Source organism: Suncus etruscus, chromosome 1 (assembly GCF_024139225.1).
Source record: "Suncus etruscus isolate mSunEtr1 chromosome 1, mSunEtr1.pri.cur, whole genome shotgun sequence".
In the NCBI taxonomy this organism is placed as follows: domain Eukaryota; kingdom Metazoa; phylum Chordata; class Mammalia; order Eulipotyphla; family Soricidae; genus Suncus; species Suncus etruscus.
The window spans coordinates 89,102,399-89,125,084 of NC_064848.1; the positions used below are offsets into that span (position 1 = coordinate 89,102,399).

The 22,686-nt window shown below is 36.3% G+C and overlaps 1 protein-coding gene across 1 annotated transcript in view; it reads left to right on the forward strand.

Annotated features, from left to right (window-relative positions):
• DYNC1I1 (dynein cytoplasmic 1 intermediate chain 1) overlaps positions 1–22,686 on the forward strand; it is a 377,776-nt gene that overhangs the window by 223,178 nt on the left and 131,912 nt on the right. Inside the window, 2 exon segments of the mRNA XM_049785233.1 lie at positions 4,891–5,053; positions 6,749–6,848. Of these exon segments, the coding sequence (XP_049641190.1) occupies positions 4,891–5,053; positions 6,749–6,848 (263 nt within the window).

Sequence of the window (22,686 nt, forward strand, 5' to 3'; positions counted from 1 at the left end):
TTTCAATTGTTACTCAGGCTTTATGGGACTTATTAAAATTCTGTTACAAGTCAAAAAATGTTTGAAAGTCCATTTCCTGTCACTGCTGCACTGTGTGCCTTATTCTCGATTAATAGCTTCTCTGCAAATGAGCACATAATGGGTTAAAAGCATGTTTATGTTGGCATCAAATTCTCTCCAGCCATTTTTTTTTCCCAATGGCAAAACAGTATTTTACAAACTTTTAAAAGAATCTCTCAGAGATATGATTGTGGCGCCATTCACAGGACTACAGAGTAGTTAGGGCTGTGTCAGCACTTTCAGTATGAACTCTGAGTTTCAAGGATTTATTACTTAGTCATAAAAATTTGCTCTGGGCTGAAACTTGACATACACAGTTTAAAACCAGAGAACACTTTTTTAAGAAATTTGGCATTATGGGTGAATTACTGAAAAAAGGGATGTGAGGAAAAAAAGAGTCTACTTAGTTCTGAGAGTTTTTCTCTTGTGACATCAAATGCATCAAACTATAGAATTGAAGGATTTGATTTTTTGCTGGTTTCACTTATTTTCCACAACAAAGTCTGAGAAAATAGCAGGTACATTTTAGCTTTAATTTAAATTTAGCTATTTTATATATGTGATGGTATCTTTCATGTTTAGAGTTTAGTTTAACCAAATTACAAATATAATTCTTATATATGCACATTAACTCATAAACCGCATAGTAACCTTTAATTAATTAATTCAGTTTGGCTTTCTTGCTCCTGTTTATGAACTGACTTTGCTATAAAAAATCCACGAAAACCCACTCTCCCTATATTTACGTGATTTAATGGTTAAGCTATATTGTTTTATTTATTTTGCTAAAATGTTTAATATATATTCTTGAAAACTTGTTATTACTATTTGAAATTCAAAGGTAATCATCAAGACAAGGCATTTCTGAACCAGATATTTTAAAACTAATTGTAACATAATAAGATTGCAATTTATAAATTTTATTATGAATTTTACAATTATACAGTTAAAAAAAATCCCAAATTGTACTAAACAGTGTTGCTCAGGGCTTATTTGTTTCTGGCTCTGTGCTCAGGGATCACTTCTTTCCTTCACTTCAATTATTCATACATTTTTAGAGAACTTTGTAAAATAACAAGTATGTATTATAGTTATTAATGTTGCTATTATTATTATTATTATTATTACTTTATTGCTGGGCAACACCTGGATGTGGTTGGGGGCTGCTACTTGCAGGACACAGTGTATGATATACCAGGGATGAACTGGAGTTCCTTCATGCAAAGCATGGGCTTCAGTTCTTTGAACTACTTCAGCTCAAAATATAAGATTTTTCATGAAAAGTAAAGCACAGTCATCTAATTTACCTAACCTTAGGAAAAGATAGTTTTAAAACTTAGCAGAATTTACCTGAATAGTTGTATTTAGCTTGACTAATAAGTGTGAAAACAATGTACTGAATTCATGAATTTCAGAGGATCAAACCAGGTCAATAGTATACAAGGCAAGGACTCAGCCTGCTGTACTATAATCTGACCCCAGAAACAAACATTTCTGTAGTAAAAAAAAAAAATTAAAAAATATACCCTAGAGGGGCCTGAGCAGTGGTGCAAACAGTAAGGCATCTATCTGCCTTGCCTGTGCTAGCCTAGGACAGACCGTGGTTACATCCCCCGGCATCCCATATAGTCCCCCTAAGACAGGAGCGACTTCTGAACGCATAGCCAGGAGTAACCCCTGAGCGTCACCAGGTGTGGCCCAAAAAACCCTAGAATAAAAATTGTGTTATATTAAAATTTAAAGGTATAAATTCATAGACGTTGAATTTCTAAACTCAAAAAGTCTAAAGTCAAAGTCTCTGGATAAACTAAGCTAAACTGAATTTCGTGAATGGCAGCATCGTACCCACTATACTACATTCTCTAACCCAAATTTTAAAATAGCTTTCAATATAGGTTCCTATGATAACACCATTTTGTTTCAGTACATTGTAATAACCCTTATCAACTTACAGATTTTTAAACAAGAGGGTTTTTTTTAATTAGAAATAAGTCTGATCCTATTAAATTTCTATGTGAAATTTTATTTCTGACTTCTAAAAACCTCTTGTCTGCACATGCATCTTGTTATTTTTGTGCTAACAAATCATGTCATTTGATCCCTGTTAAACTTCAGAAACTTAATATAAAATATATCCTTTGTTTTGCTTCAGAAGCAGTTTAATTTCAAGCCAGATATTGCATTGTCAATGATATCTAGAGAGGCTACTGCTTTACCAGTCTGATATTGGCCTCTGAAAATATACTTTGATCAGCCATTCATGTTTCTCAGAAAAGTTGTCTTAAAAGCTGAGATCAAAGTGACAATAAGCTCAGTGAAAAAAATTACAGAAAATTACACAGATACTATTTTTTATTCAAGGCAATGGTTCTCTAGGTGAGGGGGAATAACACAGCCAGTAGAGTGATTGCCTTGCACAGCCACCTTGGGACTGAAATGGGCTCGATCCCTGGCATCCAATATAGTCCCCCTCCCCAACCAAGCCTGCCAGGAGTGATTTGCAGGGCCAGGAGAAACCCTTGAATGCTGCTGGGTGTGGCCAAAAAAATCCACCACCCCCCCAAAAAAAAAAGGAAGAAAGATACAGGTGAAATAGATGTAGCTCACAAAGGTAAACAGAATTGAAACTTTAAAACTGAAAATAAAACAGTGCCTGTTGAGATGACAGGTTTTAGGGTTTGGTTATAGGAGAGAATCTGGGAACATTGTTAGATTGGTGGTCTGATTGGTGTTGCCACGTTTTATGTCTAAAACTCAACTAATGGTAAATAACTCTGTAAATCACAGTGCTTTAGCAAAATTTTGACAATGTAAATAAAGTATAAGAAAAATTTTAGGGGCCCGGAGAGATAGCACAGCGGCGTTGGCCTTGCAAGCAGCCGATCCAGGACCTAAGGTGGTTGTTTCGAATCCCGGTGTCCCATATGGTCCCCCGTGCCTGCCAGGAGCTATTTCTGAGCAGACAGCCAGGAATAACCCCTGAGCACGGCCGGGTGTGGCCAAAAAAAACAAAATAAATAAATAAATAAATAAATAAATAAATAAATAAATAAATAAATAAAAAATTTTAGAAGGAAGTGTTTCTTAATAATATGGAAAGAAGTACAAAGGAAGAAATCCTATTTCTCTGCTTAATCTTATATTTGTTTTGAATTATCCATCAATAGTGATGAAGGCTAAATTATGCTCTTAGTTTAAAACATTGTTCTGAACCATACAGCAGTCTTGTACGGTGATGTTTATTTAGGTAATGGTGCTAAGCAAAATAAAATGAATATTTTGTAGTTTTTTATCAGTATCCATAAGCAGTTGAACTGTTTCTAAACTTACATAAGATGAAAAATTAAATGATTCATTTATGGTATTTTTAAAAAAACTAATAAATTTCTACTAATACTAATTATGGAATTTTTATTGCTCAACTATTTGCATCTTTGATGCTTAAACCACACTTTCATTTAGGTATCATTGATTCAGATTATAAAGAAAACTGTAGCTCAAAGAGTTTTAATTCATTAACAAATAAATAATAACAGAAAACATTTATAATAGGGTGGTTTCATAGAGATAGTTTTATTCTCTGCCTACTGTTGATTTTACTTTTTCTTAAGCCAGTAGCTGATAACACTGTTCATCAGTCCTTGAAGGTGCTTCCGGGTGAGCCCTAGTACACCGTGGCATATTTAGAGTTCTGCAGTATTGATCAGCAAATAAATATTTCTATCTCTGGATACAAACTATAAAGGAGTACTACTTTGAGTATCTTTCACTATAGTGGATAAATGAGACCAAGTACATCAGAATAATTCTAGTTTCTTGTACTAATGGATACTGGAATCCCATCAGACTTTCTGAGTCATGGTCTGGTGTTGGAAAAAAGGAGAACAGAGGGAAGAGAAAATCTAAGCATTAAAATTTAAATGTTGTAGAGATAGTACTGGGGATTATCTGCACCACATACAGCCACCCACAAAACCTCTAGGAACATCCCTCAAAACAGCCAGCTATAGTCCAACACATATGCCATCAATCAATTCTATAAAATGCACAGAGGATTTTAAATCATTTTTTCAGAGCAATGACTTTAATATTCCACTGATTGAATCAAATAACAATTCTATAAATCGTGCTATTTTATCTGTTCACTGTGTTTTTTTTTAATTTAGTTTAAAATTAATAATAATGCTGAAAAGTTAGTCATAAAGATGATTGGAAGGGGCTCCTTGGTTGAAGGATTAGCTCAGTGGCTTGGCATGTGTACAACCTGGGAAAAAGGTGTTTTATAGAAGTATTGTAGTCAAGTTTGGCAGTCTATCTCTTTGAGGAATCAGTAATATTCTCTCAGCCTTACCAGTTAACCATGCAAAGTAAAATAAGGAAAGGAACTATCTAGTTTACATTTTGGGTAATTCTTAATTGTGTGATATGTAAGCTATGTAATAGTACCTAACATTCAGAGTTCTTTAGATATCTCTGTTGTGTACTATTTCATGATATAGATGTTAAAGGTTTATAATTGTTCCCCAAGTTCTATTTTAAAGAAAATTAATATTCACTAGCATATTTCTGTATGTATTTAATCTATTTTCATTTGTAATTTTTATACTTCAAAATAAGTTTTACAGATAGGCAATATTTTTGTAAAATTGCCAGTAGATAAACCTGCAAATATATTTGCTGTGAATTTATGAATTAAAATCAATATAAAATAGTTTTTGTGTCTTATCACTCCTTTGATAAATATTCTCTCTCAATGTTGAGTTTCTCTTGAAATGCTTTAATTTCCCTTTTCTTTCTTTCCTTCCCAACAATCTCTTTGGCATAAAAAAGCCCCTCCAAGGGAACTAACAGAAGAAGAAAAACAGCAGATCCTTCATTCAGAGGAATTTCTCATCTTTTTTGATCGGACAATAAGAGTAATTGAAAGAGCACTGGCAGAAGACTCTGACATCTTCTTTGACTATAGTGGTCGAGAATTAGAGGAAAAAGATGGGTTAGTTTCTTGTATGTATTTCTTAATATACTGTGATATATATCTAAATACATCCATGGATGGATAAGGCAAATCCTAAACCTTGCATATCAGAAAAGAATGAAATTCCAGGATTGATCTTGCTGAACAGCTTTGACTAAGGGTTTTGGGTATACCTTATGGATTAGTGGTTCCCTGTAATTATCATGTGCTTCCGTGAAATGCTTTTGAACTTGATATCTAGAGAATAGTCCAGGTGATAGAGACTGGCAGAGTCATGTACACTGTCCTCTGAGAAAACATTTTTATATGCAGCAACAGGATAGATAGTATATCCAGTGGATCTGTTTTTGTTGTCTAGGTGAACAGGAAGCTGAAGCAACTAAATATGAGTTTGGGAAGACCTTCACTGGTAAATGAGAAAGAAAATACAGGGAGGAACTTTACAATATTATGGAAAATAGTTTTTAGTAGTTTTGGGGGTTGAGAATAAGTTGAAAAAGGATGAGATTATCTATCTACTGTTTTCGTCAGAACTATGACTATTTACAAAATTCAGATATATTCTTTTTGGGGGATTGGGTCACACTCAGCAGTACTCAGGTTTATTCTTGGCTTTGCCATCAGAAATCATTCTTGGCAGGCTCAGAGGACCATATGGGATGTCGGGGATGGAACCGGGTTGGCCACCTGTAAAGCAAATGCTCTACCCACTTGATATAACTTTGGCCTCTCAAGTACATTCTTAAGGAATGGCGTGCATCTTTAAGGACACTCAAAGAAATAAACAGAGCCTCAAAAGATTTTAAAAGTTGTGAAAATGCACTATATAGTTGAGAGTTCATTAAATTGCTTTCAAGATACGAAATATTTAAAACATACACATTCTAATTTTTTTTCTTTTAGAAAACCATTATTCTATGGCTCAATAGATTTTGAATCTGTACTGCTTTTCGTTGGATGCCTGTGTTCCTAAGAATAACTTGAGAATATCTGCCTCTTTGCAGTGGTAGAGCTACAGATGAGTAGGGGTAAAGAAAAATAAGGAGGGAAAATAGTCATAACAAATCAATATTCAAACAAAGACCAAGTAAAGAGTTTAAAATCATGCCACCCAATTTGAATATAAGTCACATAGGACACATTATAAAATAAATAGATTAGACAAATAGAATAAAACAAATAGAAAGTGAGGAATTTGATCCCAAGCAATTTAGGCATATATGTGTGTGTGTGTGTGTGTGTGTGTGTGTGTGTGTGTGTGTGTGTGTGTATAAAATCTGCTGGGGGAATCAAATGTGCTCCATCCATCCTGGGTCAGCCACGTGCAAGGCAAGTGCCCTACTGCTGCACCATCACTCCAGCCTCCATTTTAGGCAGTTTTTTTATCCAGATCCATTATCTGCCAGCACAGAACAAGTATTATTCAATTCCAACAATTCTGTGGAGTGAATTCTTGGTTATTCAAGTTTTTGTGACCAGTTAATATTTACCAAGTAAATATTTGCCAGTATGTAATCATCTAGACTCAGAGAATTTTTGTCCATATTAAGTATTTAATACATTTGATATATCTGGAAATCTACCATCTGTGTCAAATTTATTTTAGACCTCAATATTCAGAATATTGAGCAAAGAGTTAACTACTTAAGATAAGAAGAAATTAACACAATTTTGAGGTGTCTTATTTGTCTTTGATATTTAAAATTCTCCCAGAGATATCCAGGCTGGAGCCAACCTTTCTTTCAATCGTCAGTTCTATGATGAACATTGGTCCAAGCACCGAGTAGTCACTTGTATGGACTGGTCTCTCCAGGTAAGTACTATTATTAAGATGGGACAAACTGTACTTATATTTTTGTGTCATTTATATTAAACATGAGAAAATTATTCTGCTATTTTGGAAATGTTGAATAACCTCCAGCTTTCCATCTATTGATTTTCTTTTAATTTTTTACTGAGAATTTTAAATCTTGCACTCTAAGACTTCCATTCCTTGACAATATATGCTAGTACCAAAGAGAATCCATACCATTATGTTCAAATAGTATTGTTTCCATTAAAGTCACCAGTAATTTCCTACTTGTTAATCCAATATTAAACTTTATTTTTTAATCTGCCCTTCCAGGGCATCCATCTTAGACTTCCCCATATGTCTAGAAACCAACCTTTCATTGGGTTTTACAAATGTGCTCTTTTTCACAGCATCTTCACAACTTCTTTTTGCTCTTCCACTTATGCATTCAAGTTATTCATCTCTTCTCATATTCTCTGTGAGATGTTTCTTCTACTACCAATAATTCAGTAAATCATGGGCAGCTTTTATATGTCTCCAATTCAAACTCTTTCTTGAATCCTAATCCTACACCAAATAAATATAATCAGGTATTCTATAGAATTTTAAGTGATTCTATAGAATCTAACTAGTGATTATTATTTCCATATAACTGTTTTAATTTATTATATTCTTTCTATGTCAAAGCCATCATAATATCACCAAAAGCCTAAATCAGAATTATAAATTGTATTAGCAACTTCCCCTCTCTGTCTACTAGACCCAGCTTGATCCACCATGGCTGTCCATTTTTTTCATTGATTTATTCATCAGCTTGTACCTGGTTAGCCAGTCTCTCTATAACATGCCTTATCCACTACAGTTTTCCCTCAGGAGATCTAGATTTTCTAAAATGCAAAGTTGATTGTCTCCCTCTCTGAGTCAAAACTAATTGTTTCCTATAAGAGAAAAAAAGCCTAAATTCAGAGCAAAAACATGTAAATGTACTAAAAATTAATTTGCTGAATGGTTAAATCAATAAATATTAATTTGTCAAATATTGAGCAGTTCAAAAATGTGCACAAAAGCACTTTGTTTAGTTCAATGCAGCCAAAATTCAAATTTTTAGATAGCCTGACCTCAGAGCCCATATTTTTTATGACAGTATTTTGCTCCCTATGGCAATGGCATGTAACAACTAGGTATTGCTATAGGAATTATTAATGTAGGCATGTATGCACAAACAAGTTTCTCCTTTTTTTTAGCTTATGCTATTGGAAAATAATAGCCATGGCTAGTTTTTACTTTATGTTTCTTATATGCTAATCAGAGTCTCAACTTCTCTGAAGGTGTTATTTCAACTTCCTACTGAACTTATTGGGTGATCTCTATCACTGTTCCATTTTAATTAGAAGAAATTGAAGCTCAGAGAAGCAAAGTGATTTGGGTTCATTCATCTAGGATGTGGTAGAGTAGGGATCTGAACTCAAGCCATTTAGTATAACAAGGCCATGTTCTGCTTCCCACAAAGGACTTATGAATTTGTAGCCAAGAGTGGTAATAAGTGCCCACTGATACAAAGCATAGAGAACATGTGCTTTCAGAGCTCAGTGAGATCAGTATCTATATATAAGCAGATAGAACCTCTTGGAAGACTGGAAGTTAGCCAAATAGAGCAAAAAATAGTGTGTTTTAGACAGAATAGTAAAATAAAAGATATGAAGAGCCCTATATAATCTCATAGGAGAACTGGAGCACTGAAGAGAGTCTAACCCCCAAACCCACTGTCATCAACCACAAAGTGGATGAAAGTTCTTTCCTCTTGAATTTCCTTTTACATCCAAATAACAGAGTGCAGAGCATGATTGTGTAGAGAATAATATAAGCAGGGTTTGCCCAGTCACTTCCCACCAGTATGTGGGTGGTCCATGAGTATGTTTGAATGTATGCAGAAATCAGATCCAAGCCTGAGGAAACACTTAGCTCTGCTTGTTCACTTGTTCTGAATCTAGAAATTACACGGGAACCTTATCTGCACATTCCTCAAAGGCTCCTTTTACTGTGTTTTCAGTCAGCTGATAATGCTCCCTAAAGTGGAAGAAACTGGCAACAGTAAGGCTGGTTCCTGCGTGGCCTCAGCTTGTGATGAGTCATGCTTCCCATTAATGACTTTGTTTACACACAGGATATCATGAGATGTTTGTGTTGCAAAGAGTGGCATTGTAAGTGCAGAAACCTTACCACTAAGATTTCCATTTTGTATAACCGCACATCTACCTGTGGGTAAGGAAAACGTTTACAGTTCCGAATTTTATTTTTAATGTGGAACTGGAATACTTATTTCATTATTATAACATTTTGAAGGGGTTTTAAAAGGACAAGATTTAAGTCTATGGGATAAAGTAACTTTGTGAATAAATCTAAGATCAATACAAGGATATTAAGGAAAAGAATAGAGACAGTCTAGACATCGTGGCACATATACCTAGAATGAGTGGAGTAGAAGGAGCAGAAAACAGAAAAGGAAGAAATTACAAGTTTTCTGCATTGCTTTGTTTTGAACTTTTGGACTTCTTAACAAGAAAAAATTAATTTGTAATGTCTTCAAACAGTTTGTCAAACATTATTTCCCGAAAGAAGAAATGTGGGCACTTAGAAAATTATGAAATCTATCTTTTCCATACATTGAAACCTGTTTAGTGTGAAGAGTCACTAAGACCATACATATACCACAAGATTAATTTTCTAGACTCATGATCTTATTGCCACCATATAAGTTCCTCTTACATGTAAATTTTATCCTCCAGTCTTGGAGTTATCCAAGATACACACTTGAATAATCTTACCTGAGTAATTACCTGAGTAATCACACCTGATATAGTTCATTTAGTTGCCAAATATAATAAAATTTATAATAGCAAAAATACTCCCACTGATACCAGTTCAAAATAACTACTATGAAGATTTGACATCTAATATATATCATGCCCTAAATCTTGCATATATTAGGAAATAGTCTCCCTGCTGTTCTCACTCTTTCAAATTATCTACACTGTTAATTCAATTTACATAAATACTTTCCAAGATTAATATCTGTACAGGTTGCCTATATGCTTTGAGTATTGCATTGGACTAACTGGCTGGCTTATTATTATTCATATAATGATTATAATGATACCTTGCTCAATACATACTTAGTATTTAAAGTACCTCAGAATTTTAAGCTTCGTATATTATATAAAGTACACAATGAATGTTTTGTTTTTTAATTAATATATTTATTTAAGGACCATGATTACAAACATTTTTGTAGTTAGGTTTCAGTTATTAAAACGAACAGCCCATCAGTACAACATTCCCACCACCAATGCCCCACCCTCACACCTGCCTGTATTTAAGACAGGAATTCTATTTCACTCGTTACCATTGTCATGATAGTTGTCAGTGTAGTTATTTCTCTAACTGAACTCACCAATCCTTGGTAAGCTTAATACCATGAGCTGGTCCTTCCAGCCCTCATCTCTATTGTTTCTGGGTATTATTAAAATAACGTATTTTATTTTTCTTAAATCCCAAAGAAGAGACTATTCTGTGTTTATCTTCCTCTGACATATTTTACTCAGCATAATAGTTTTCATGTCCATTCAAGTATAGAAAAATTTCATGAATTTATGTATCCTGATGGCTGCATACTATTCCACTGTGTATAAATACCACAGTTTCTTTACCTACTCATTTGTTGTTGGGCATCTGGGTTGGTAACAGATTCTGGATATTGTAAAAAGCTGTATTCAAACACCATTCTTTAAAGAAATAGAACAATCCATCACAAAATTTATCTGGAACCACAAAAGACCCAGGATAGCCAAACAAATACTGAAAAACAAGAAGCTGGGTGGCATCTCCTTACCTAACTTGAAACTATACTATAAAGCCATAGTAATCAAAACAGCATGGTACTGGAACAGAGACAGGACCTCAGACCAATGGGACAGAATTCCCAGACATAAACCCCCAGATATACAGCCAACTAATATTTGATAAAAGAGGCAGGAACTTGAAATGGAACAAAGAAAGATTCTTCAACAAATGGTGTTGGTACAACTGGAAAACCACATGTACGAAAGTGAAAATTGACCCATACCTCACTCCTTATACAAAAGTCAACTCAAAATGGATCAAAGACCTTGAAATCAGACCCGAATCTATAAAGTTTATCGAGAACAAAATAGGTAGAACACTTGAAGACCTATATATCAAAAAGGTCTTCGAGAATGGAGCACCAATGGCAAGAACTTTAGCATCAAACATAAACAAATGGGACTACATCAAACTAAAAAGCTTCTGCATGGCGAAAGAAACCTTACTTAATGCAAGAAGACAGTTAACAGAATGGGAAAAAATGTTTTCACTCGACATATCAGATAAAGGGCTGATATCTAGAACATACAAAGCACTCAGAAAGCTGAGCCCCCCAAAACAAAATAAATCCATAAAAAAAATGGGGAGAGGAAATGAATAGACACTTCTCTGAGGAAGACAGAAGGATGGCCAACAAACACATGAAAACATGCTCACCTTCACTCATCATCAGAGAGATCCAAATCAAGACAACAATGAGATACCACCTTACACCAGTAAGGTTGGCTCACATAAAAAATAATGGCGGGGATGCGGTATGAAAGGAACTCTCATCCACTGCTGGTGGGAATGCCCCCTAGTCCAACACCTATGGAGAACAGTCTGGAGAGTGCTCAAAGAACTCAGAATTGAGTTGCCATTTGACCCAGCAATTGCTCTCCTAGGTATATACCCCCAACTTGGAAGGACATTCATTCCAAAATACGTGTGCACCCCACTATTTATAGCAGCACTCAGTATAATAGCCAGGTCTTGGAACCAACCTCGATGTCCAACAACAGATGAATGGATCATTAAGATGTGGTATCTATACACAATGGAATATTACATGGCAGTCAGAAATGATACAATCACAGACTTTGCAGCAACATGGATGGATCTAGAACATGTTATGTTAAACGAAGTAAGTCAGAAGACCAAAGATAAACACAGAATGATAGCACTATTCTGAAGCACCCAGATCAAACATCTTATACACAACTAACACTCAACAATCAAATAATAGGGTTTAATAGGGTAGAAACTCTAAACACTGTAATAGCCAACATATTCTCGAGTGCAGCGCCCAAAATACATGAAAAAAAGGAACAACGCAAACTCTTGACCGCATTATACCACAAAGAAAACAGCAACACCAGAAATAACAGCATAGGGAGAACAGATTTCTGGGTGGCACCTGGCAGTGCTCAGGGATTATGCCTGGCTCTGGGCTCAGAGATTGCTCCTGGCGGGCACGAGGGACCATGTGGGGCACAGAGATTCGAGCCGATGACCTCCTGCATGAAAGGCAGATGCCTTGCCTCCATGTGATCTCTCTGGCCCCTTCTCTTCCCTCTTCATGGGCTCTGCCATGATGCCTATCTCAAGACCACGGCATTTTTTGTTTGTTTGTTTGTTTGTTTTGTTCTGTTTTTTGTGGTGCTTAGCGTTATTGTTGGAACTCTTAATAGATATTTGATACTTGAAAAAAAAAAGCTGTATTGAATATAGCTGTGCAGAAGGCATTTTTGTTGTGTGCTTTTTTTGTTGTTGTTGTTCTTAAGGTATATCCCTAGAAGTAATATATCCCTAGAAGCTGGATCATACGGGAGCTCAATTTCCAGTTTTTTGAGGAATCTCCATATTGTTTTCCATAAAGGCTGGAAAACACCAGCAGTGAATGAGAGTTCCTTTCTTCCCATATGTACACCAACACTGTTCGTTCTTGTTCTTTGTGATGTGTGCCATTCTCTGTTGAGTGAGTTTATATTTCATTTTTGTTGTGATTTGTAGCTCCCTGATAATTAATGATGTGGAGCATATTTTTATACGCCTTTTAGCCATTTGTAGTTCTTCCTGAGGAACTGTGTATTTATTTCTTCTCACCATTTTTTGATGGAGTTAGATTTTTTTCTTGTTAACTTCTGACAAGAACTTGTATATCTTAGATATTAGCCCCTTATCTGATGGGTATTAAGTGAACAGTTTCTCCCATTATGTGGGTGGCCTTTGTATTCTAGTCCCACTTGTTGTCTTTGCTTCCACTTGTCTGGTCAATGCTGTTCCCTTCTTGAAGATGCCTTTAGTTTCAATGTCTTGGAGTGTTTTACCTAAGTGTTCTTCTATATACTTTATGTTTCTGGGTCTAATATAAAGGTCTTTAATCCAATTGGATTTGACCTTTGTGCATGATGTTAGATGGAAGTCCGAGTTCTCTTTCTTGCATGTAGGTGACCAGTTTTTTCAGCACCACTTGTAGAAGAGGATTTCCTTGCTTCATTTTGCGTTTCATGCCACTTTGTCAAAGATTAATTGATTGCATGTCTGAGGAACATTCTCTGAATACTCAACTCTATTTCACTGATCTGAGGGTCAGTCTTTATTTTAATACCATGCTGTTTTAATGACTTGCTTTTTAGTAAATTTAAAGTTGAGGAAAGTGATGCCTCACATTTTCTCTTTTCTTAGGGTTGCTCTAGCTATTCGTAGATGTTTATTATTCCAAATGAATTTCAAGAGTGTTTGGTTTTGTTGACAAATGTCATGGGTATCCTTGTATTAAATTTATACAATGCTTTGGGGAGTATAGCCAGTATAATGATGTTAATTTTCCCAATCCATGAACAGGTTATGTGTCTTCATTTCCTTGTATTCTCTTTCATTTCTTGAAGCAGTGTGTTTTAGTTTTCTTTGTAAAGTAAAAAAATAACTTTAGTAAAGTTGACTCCAAGGTAGTTGCATTTGTGTGACACAAATGTGAAGGATTGTTTTTTTTATGTCCATTTCTTTGTTATCATTTTCTGTGTATAAGTAGGCCATTGATTTTTGCATGTTAATTTTATAGCCTGCCGGTTTTCTATATGAATCTATTGTTTCTAGAAGGTTTTTATTAGAGTCTTTAGGGTTTTCTAAATATAGTATCATATCATCTGTAAACAGTGAGATCTTGACTTCCTTTACTATCTAGATGACCTTGATTTATTTTTCTTGCCTAATTGCTATGGTAAATGTTTACAGTACTATGTTAGTAGCTGTTAAAAGAGTGTACCAGATTTTAGCGGAAAGTCTTTTGGTTTATCCCAATTGTCAATATTTGCCATTATCTTGTGGTAGATGGCCTTGACTATATTGAGGAAATTTTCTTCAGTTCCAAACTTGTTGAGAGTTTTTATCATGAATGGGTTTTGGACCTTATTGAATACTTTCCCCACATCTATTGATATGATCATATGGTTTTTATTATTTCTTTTGTTGATATGTTGTAATATATTCATTGATTTGTATATGTTAAATCATTTTTGAATTCCTGGAATGAAACCTACTTGGTCATGGTATATGATCTTTTTGATAAGGAGTTTGATTCTATTTGCCAGGATTTTGTTGAGGATCTTTGAATCTATGTTTATATCAGGGAAATTTGTCTGTAGTTTTCTTTTTTTTACAGGAATCTTTGATTTTCTCTCTAATTTCATCTTTGACCCACTGGTTGTTCAGTTGTAAGCTGTTTAATTTCTAGGTTTTAAAGTTATTTCTTCTGTGTCCCTTTGTAGTTCACTTTTAATTTTAGTTCACTGTTATATGAGATGTTAGTCTGTACATTTTCTATCCTCTTGATTTTATGAGGTATGTTTTATGGGCCAGCATGTGTTCTGTCCTGGAGAATGAACCATGTGCATTAGAGAAGAATATGTATCCAGTTTTCTGGTGATGGAGTTTTATATATATATATATTCCAGCATATAAGATGACTTTTAACCCATGAAAAACCTCTTATAAGTCGGGAGTCGGGGCCTGTGCGATGGCGCTAGAAGTAAGGTGTCTACCTTGCCAGCGCTAGCCTAGGATGGATCGCGGTTTGATCCCCCAGCATCCCATATGGTCACCCAAGCCAGGAGTGACTTCTGAACTCACAGCCAGGAGTAACCCCTGAGCATTACCGGGTGTGGCCCAAAAACCAAAAGCCAAAAAAAAAAAAAATCGGGAGTTGTCTTATACACTGGGATATGCCATGCTGAAACTTACTCCAGCTTCAGGGACAAGAAATCCACCCTCCTTACTGCCGCATCCATCTGTTCTGCTTTTATGTCTCCTTTTAGCTGTTCCTATTAATCACTTCACCCATCCAGCTGTCATGGAGGAGCCCCATCTCCATGCTCTCAATGTAGATCACTATTTTATGTTTACATGTTTGATGACAAATAGCCTTATGTTTATAAGTGACAATTTTCCAGCTAAGTGCATGACAAGCATTTGAATTAAAATTTCCATATTGAAATCAAATCTTACATTTTTTTAGTTTCCATTTGGTGTGCATTAAAAGAGAGGTAGTCTTATATGGCAAATATAACCCAAACCCTATATTTTAACATGAAAAGTAGGGGTTTGTCTTATACGCCAGAAAATATGGTATATACACACACACACACATACATACACACACACACACACACACACACACACACACACATACTTGAAAATACTGCCTGATTGACCTATCAAGGGGTGACAGGGTTGTTTTGAGATCTCCCATTATTATTATTGTGTTGCTATTGATGTCTTATTTTAGATTTGTCCACAATAGTATAAAATATTTTAAATATTATAAATATTAATATTATTAAATATTATAAAATTAAATATTTTGCTGGCCTCTCATTAGGTACATATATGTTTAATAGTATGATGTCTTCCTGTTATACATACCCCTTGATTATTACAAAATGTCCATCTTTGTCCCTTATAAGATATTCATATGGCCACTCAAGCTTTTTTATGGGAGTAGGTTGCTTGGGTAATTGCCTTCCAACCTTTGATTTTGAGTCTGCATTTATTCTGTCTATTCAGATGAGTTTCTTGTAGGGAGCAGAAAGTTGAATTCAGCTTGTTGATCATTTTGCCACTCTGTGTCTCTTAACTGGTATATATAGTCCATTGAAGTTGAGAGATAATTCTTATGGGATTTACTGTCATCTTTATGTAGGAGTTTTGTGTGTCTTTTGGTCTGTCTTTTTTTAAAATGGACATTTCTGTTTTTTTTTTTTCTTAAGGTTGGTTTTTAGTCTGTAAAGATTCTGAGATGTTGTTTATCCATCTAGCTATGAATACTTCCTTCAAACCTGAAAGTGAGTCTGTCATGGTACAGTACTCTAGGCAACACATTTATTTCATTGAGTTTATCACAATGCCTTCTGGCCTAGAGAGTTTCTTGTGATATCTCTGTTGTAAATTTTTTTAAATAATAATTTTTATTGTGACCAAACAATGAATAACAAATCTTTCACAGTAATATTGAAGGTACATAGTGACAATGAATCAGGGCTATTCCCACCACTAGGGTTTTCCTCCTTCACTTCCTTTTCCCAGAGTGTGTCCCATATCTCCCTCATTTGCCCCCTGGAATGCAACTGTAACTGTTCCCCTCTGTGTATAGCTTGGTATAGATAGGGTATCTATTCTGTTGTCATTGACTTTGGATTTGATGTTTAAGTCTGATAATTTTTTAATTCCACTCAATGTTCATACAGCTGTTTGGTCCTGGTACCATTCATTTTTATTTTCCCCCTTATTTATGAGGCAGAACAAGGTGATTCAAGTTGTGTGGTTCTGCTGGAAGAAGACAAAAACAAAATAAAAAACAAAACAAAAAAAAAAGAAAAACATATCAAAAAACAAACAAAAAAAGAGACAGTACCTATCAAAAAAAAGTACCCAGCAGCAAAAATAAAAATCACCAAATAATAACCACAAGAGTGGGAAAAAGAGAAGAAAAAAGAGAAAAAGTTAAAAAAACAAACAAAAAACAAAAGGAGTGCTGGTGTGGTAAGGTTTTGTGCCCCCCCCCCCATTTATTTTGCATAGGCACAGTAAGTATTGGGGAAGTAAGAAAGGGAATTCCCTTGGCCTAAGTGATTCAGGGTTTCTCCACCCTTGACACATACTGTCATGGGAACAACTACTAGCTCCATACATGCTCATTACCACACCCCAAGATCTTATTTTATGATTCCAGGAAACTTTCAGCTCAATTGTGGATGATAAAATCAGGCCTCTGTAGCTAGAGATCTTGGTATTTACCCAGGTCATAGGAGAGTATCTAGGATAGAGTCTTTATGGTTCTAGAAATTCTGTTCCATCATTGTTGTAATCAGTCTTCTGTAATAAATGGTCTTGGGTTTTGCTCAAATCGTAGGCTGAAGCCTAGGATAGAGTCTTCATTATGGGTCTATAAGTTCTGCTCAGTCTCCATTGTCAAAGTCAGACCTCTGTAATTAGAGATCTTAATTTTTGTACAAGTCCTAGGCTAAAGCCTAGGGTAGGGTTTTTCTTATTGGTCCCAGGATAAGTTCTGCCCAGTCATGGTTGTGAAAGTCAGTATTCTATAGTTAGTGCTCTTGGTTTTTGGACAGATCAAAGGATGACATGTCTTCTGATTTTATATTACTGTTAGGGTATGTGATAGGACAACCTGACCTTAGATCAAGCTGTTGTCATTTCCTTGTTGTTGGATTGTCATATCAGAACTGGTGCAAGTTGGTGCCAAAGTGGTGTTAGGAATTTCCCTGTGGAATTTGGTTCCTGGTGTAGATGCAGGGGACTATATCAATTCTAAATTTGGGATCTGGGGTTCAGGATTGGACAAACACTGTCCTATCTCATGGAGACTAAGTTGTATTCACATGACACATGTTCAGGGTGGGAGACGCCTCTGTATTATAAAAAGTATGAGATTTTATCCCTAGAAGTTAAGATCTTGTTTCTGTGCATGAGGATTCCCCTTTTTTACTGTGCCTATACAAAAGCATATGGTGTCATATTATATATATTGCTGGTGCATTTGAGGGTAAGAATGACAAATTACACAATCTCTGTGCACTGGTTTTCACCTGAGCTTTTATCCCAGACAAGACTTTTTCTCGGTTTTTGTACCAAGCAGAACCAAAACAGGTGAAGTTAAAGAAAAAATATATATGTACATATATAATAGAAGAGATATATAAATCTAAATTAAAAAAATTAAAGAAAAATGTGATGGAGGGTTCTGCCTTTATGTTTGGGAATAAATACCCTAAGATGCATTATTATAGAGATATTAAACATATAAAGGCAATATAGGCATCCCTATTAAGTCTTATGAGATACTCTTGTGGGGGGTGAAATCTAAGGCACTTTTTCATTATGAACCATGGTCTTGTTGAGTTTGAGACATAATTTGCAGCATTAAGGTATCAGGTAGTGTCCTTGAGCTGGGTTTTTTCCTGAAGCTAAATCTGGTACCATGTAACAATCCACATTTTGAGGGGGTTGAGAAGGTCCATATAGCATGAGTCAGTAGGTGTGTTGGTTGTAATTTCTTGCTGGGGCACAAGATGTGGACTGAGAGGGTGTTGTTTTGTTTTGGGAACTGGGTAGTGGTTTATTGGGGCAGGAGATCGGTCTCAATGACTAATGAGTTAAGAACTGAGGGTAAAGAATGTTAAATAAGGAGGAATAACAGATCAAGATTGGGGGATGAGAGGATAGAAGGGTTTCTAAAGTGGGGGAAGGGTAATATATAAGGGGGCTATATATACTATAGACATGGATTGTTTACAGTTTAGGTTTGGCAATCAGAGAGATCACTGTATACAAACTCATGCCTACATGACTTTAAAGGTCTCTTCAAGTATTATCCTCTGGGTCTTGGGCATTCCGTTAACTTTCCTAGGAACAATCTAAAATTAGAGCATTGCGGAATCATTGTTAACAAAGTACAGTTGTCACACAGGCGAACTAGCGCCTGCATGTTTTTGGAAATGATGACTAATGAGAAAGGACCCCCACCTGCAAGGAGGTCACCTGTACAGCCCAGTTTATGACAATGGAAGGGGCTGGTTTCCATTCCCCCACACCCTTGGAGACCCAGCTGCTTAGCCCTGCTTGGCTTGGGGGCGGGTCCCTTCTCCCTGCACTCGGGTTCAGTACAAGGGTCCTGTCTGCCAGCTCCCCTGCTTAGAGACCCCGCAGTTACCAGTTGCAAGAAGAATGGTGAAATACTGGTATCTGGGGTCTGTTGAGCCAGTCGCCAGCCTAGCCCAGGTTTTATGCATTAAGAAGGATCTCGCTGCCCTTCCCTCACACCCTCTGAGACCCAGCTTCCCGCCCTTGCTGTGAAAGCCTGGTCTGGCTTGGGTGGTCCCATTTCCCTGCACTTGGGTCAGTACAGGGGTCCTATCTGCCAGCTCCCCTGCTCAGAGTCCCCGCAGTTACCAGTTGCAAGAGGAATGGTGAAATCCTGGTATCTGGGGTCTGCTCTTTGTTGTAAATATTTAAGGATGCTACTTTAAATACAGTTTCCCTTTTTGATCTTACTGCTTTCAGTATTCTATCCTTATCTTTGGGATTCATCATTATTACTATGATGTGTCTTAGGGTGCTTTTTTTCAGATCCCATTTAGCTGGACATGCTGGATTTGGTTGCATGCACTCTTTAGCTCTGGGCATTTGATTGAAAAGATGTCCTTGACTGCTGATTCTTCCTGGGAATTTTCTTCCTGAGTTTCTATGACTCCAGTGACTTTTATGTTGTTTCTGTTGAACTTATCAAGGACTTCTATTTTATCTGTTCACATTCTTTGAGGATTTTTCATTGTCTGATGGTTTTTTTTAAAGGCACATTTCCAGTCTCTTCTGTTGTGTAGAGTTGTTATGCATCTCTTCTTCCAGATCGCTGATTCTGTCCTCAGCTGCTGTTAGTCTGCTGGAGATGCTATTCAGTGAGGTTTTCGTTTTGTATACTGAGTTTTCCAGTCATGTCTTTTAGTTTTGATTTTTTTTGTCTGAATTTTATTTTATGTCATCTTAATTTTTAATTGTGATCTGTTCAGCTCAATCTATACTTTCTTTTTTTTTTTTTTTGAGGGGGGCACACCCAGTGATGCTCAAGGAGTTACATCTGGCTACGAGCTCAGAAATCGCTCCTGACTAGGGGAATCATACGGGATACAATGGTATCGAATCATAGTTTGTCCTATATCAGCTTCATGCAAGGCAAATACCCTACCACTGTGCCACCACTCCGGCCCCATGATCTATACTTTCTTTGAGTTTTATGTACTACCTCTATATTTCTTCTCTAAACTTCTTATCTGAGAGACTAAATAGGTGGTTGGCACTTTTTCAGTCATCAAAGCTGCTATCTTCATTCTCTATGCATGGTGTTGGCCTGCATTGTTTTTTCATTGTTGTGTTTGTAGTTTGATGTTTTCTGCATGTTGAGCTAGAGTTCTTTGACTAGGAGATATGCATTGCAGTGGAGCAAAGTGGAGAAGCTTGGCTATGCTGGCTCTGACATTTTGGGGAGGTTCCAGCTCACCACCAATTACATGGCTTTCATAGATGCTTTTGGGCAAGGTTTGCCCCTAAACCTGCATCTATAGGTTCAGGCCGCAGTGGCTTGAGAGGCTGTTGTTTGCGATCAGCGATGTAAGGTTTTTCAAAAATGGACTCAGTACCCTGATTTTCTTGCCACAGGAGTGTCCAGGCAGGAGAGAGTCCAAGCAAACTTCCCCTAACAGGAGGTGTGTGGAGCAGGTCTTGAAAGAGGCAGGTGACCCCCAATCTCAGATGTAAGTTTTCTCATATATAGTAGTAGGAATGCAATAACTAGTTGACTCCTACTACTTCTAATGTAATGTTTTCTTCTTCCAGAGCAAACTTTAAAATTATTAGCATGTGTTCCCCATACATAGAATCAATTAATTTTTGATAAAGGAGCAATAAATGCAAAATGGAGCAATGAAAGCATCTTCAGAAAATGGTATGGCACCACTAATCAGCCACTTGCAAAATGAATTTAGACCTCCATACAACACCATGCACAATAGTCAAATCCATTGCATGAAAGACCTTGATATCAGACCTGAAACTGTAAGGTATTTAGAACAACATGTAGATAAAACACTCCATAACATTGAGACTAAAGGCATCTTCAAGGAGGAAACAGCACTCTCCAAACAAGTGGAAGCAGCTATAAAGTGATGGAACTATATTAAGTTGACAAGCTCTTGCACCTCAAAGGAATTAGTGCCAAGTATACAAAAGCCACCTACAGAATGGGAGAAACTATTCACCCAATACCCATAAGATAGGGGGTAGTATCTAAGATATGCAAGTTACTGACAGAACTTAACAAGAAAAAAATCTACTCCAATCAAAAGATGGGGAGAAGAAATGAACAATTTCTCAAAGAAGAAATACAAATGGCATAAAGCACATGAAAAAAAATGCTCCACATCACTAATCATCAGTGAGATGCAAATCAAAACAACAATGAGGTTCTATCTCACACCACAGAAACTGGCACACATCACAAAGAACAAGAACAACCAGTTCTGGAGTAGATACCAGTATACTGCTGGTATAAATGCCATCTAGTCCAGCCTTTCTGGAAAACAATATGGAGATTCTTCAAAAAACTGGAAATTGAACTCCCATATGATCCAGTAATACCACTCCGAGGGATATACCTTAGGAACACAAAAATACAATACAAAAATGCCTTTCTCACACTTATATTTATTGCAGTGCCTTTTACAATAGCCAGACTCTAAAAACAACCAAGATGCCCAGATAAATGATTAAAGAAACTGTGGTACATATACACTATGGAGTATTATGCATCCATCAGAAGAGATAAAGTCATGAAATTTTCCTATAAATGCTGAGTGAAATAAGTCAAAGGGAGAGAAATAGACACATAATAATCTCACTCATCTATGTGTTTTAAGAAAAATAAGATACATTGTTGTAATAATGCCCAGAGACAATAGAGATGAGGGCTGGAAGGACAACTCGTGATCTGAAGCTCACCACAAAGTGTGGTGAGTGTGGTTTGAGAAATTACTATACTGACAACTATCATAACATTGTTAATGAGTGAGAGAAGTAGAATGCCTGTCTTGATTATAGGTGGGGGGAGGGATATGGGGGACATTGGTGATGGGAATGTTGCACTGGTGAAGGGGGTCTTCTTTATATGATTGAAACCCAATTACAATCATGTCTGTAATCAAGGTGCTTAAATAAAGATATTATTTTAAAAAATACATCAGTATCCTGTGCTGTGATTCAGTGACTTCTGTTAGGATACCCTAAGTCATTTATAGTCCTTACTTCATTTTAACTCCACTCTTTAATTGTCCTAGTCAAATGCTGTAATCTAATTCCCAAGATCAAATTCTTCTCCAATGTTTTTAAGGAAATTTTATCTTTGACTAACTCATACAAATGAGTAATTTATTGGAGAATTACCAGGTAACTAAGAAAACCCATTGGAAAGAGAAAGAACTATAACTCAGAGCAGAATGTGGCAGCTAGAGGAACCTCCCCAATAAGATGCTACCATAACCTGGTTCATTGGCCTCCCTACAGGTTCTGTGACTTGGTTTAAAAAATACCAAGTTGAAGTATTCTAAGTATGGAAGTGATTGGATTGCCCAATTGAGTAAAGTATCAAAATACCACAACATATTATTTTCCCTAAAATGTTAGTTACCTAAAAGAGTTAGTTACCTGAGTACTAAGGTAATTTTAAAGGTTAAAAAATAGCCGGGCGGTGGCGCTAGAGGTAAGGTGCCTGCCTTGCCTGCGCTAGCCTTGGACGGACCGCGGTTCGATCCCCCGGCATCCCATATGGTCCCCCAAGCCAGGAGCGACTTCTGAGCACACAGCCAGGAGTAACCCCTGAGCGTCACCGGGTGAGGCCCAAAAACCAAAAAAAAAA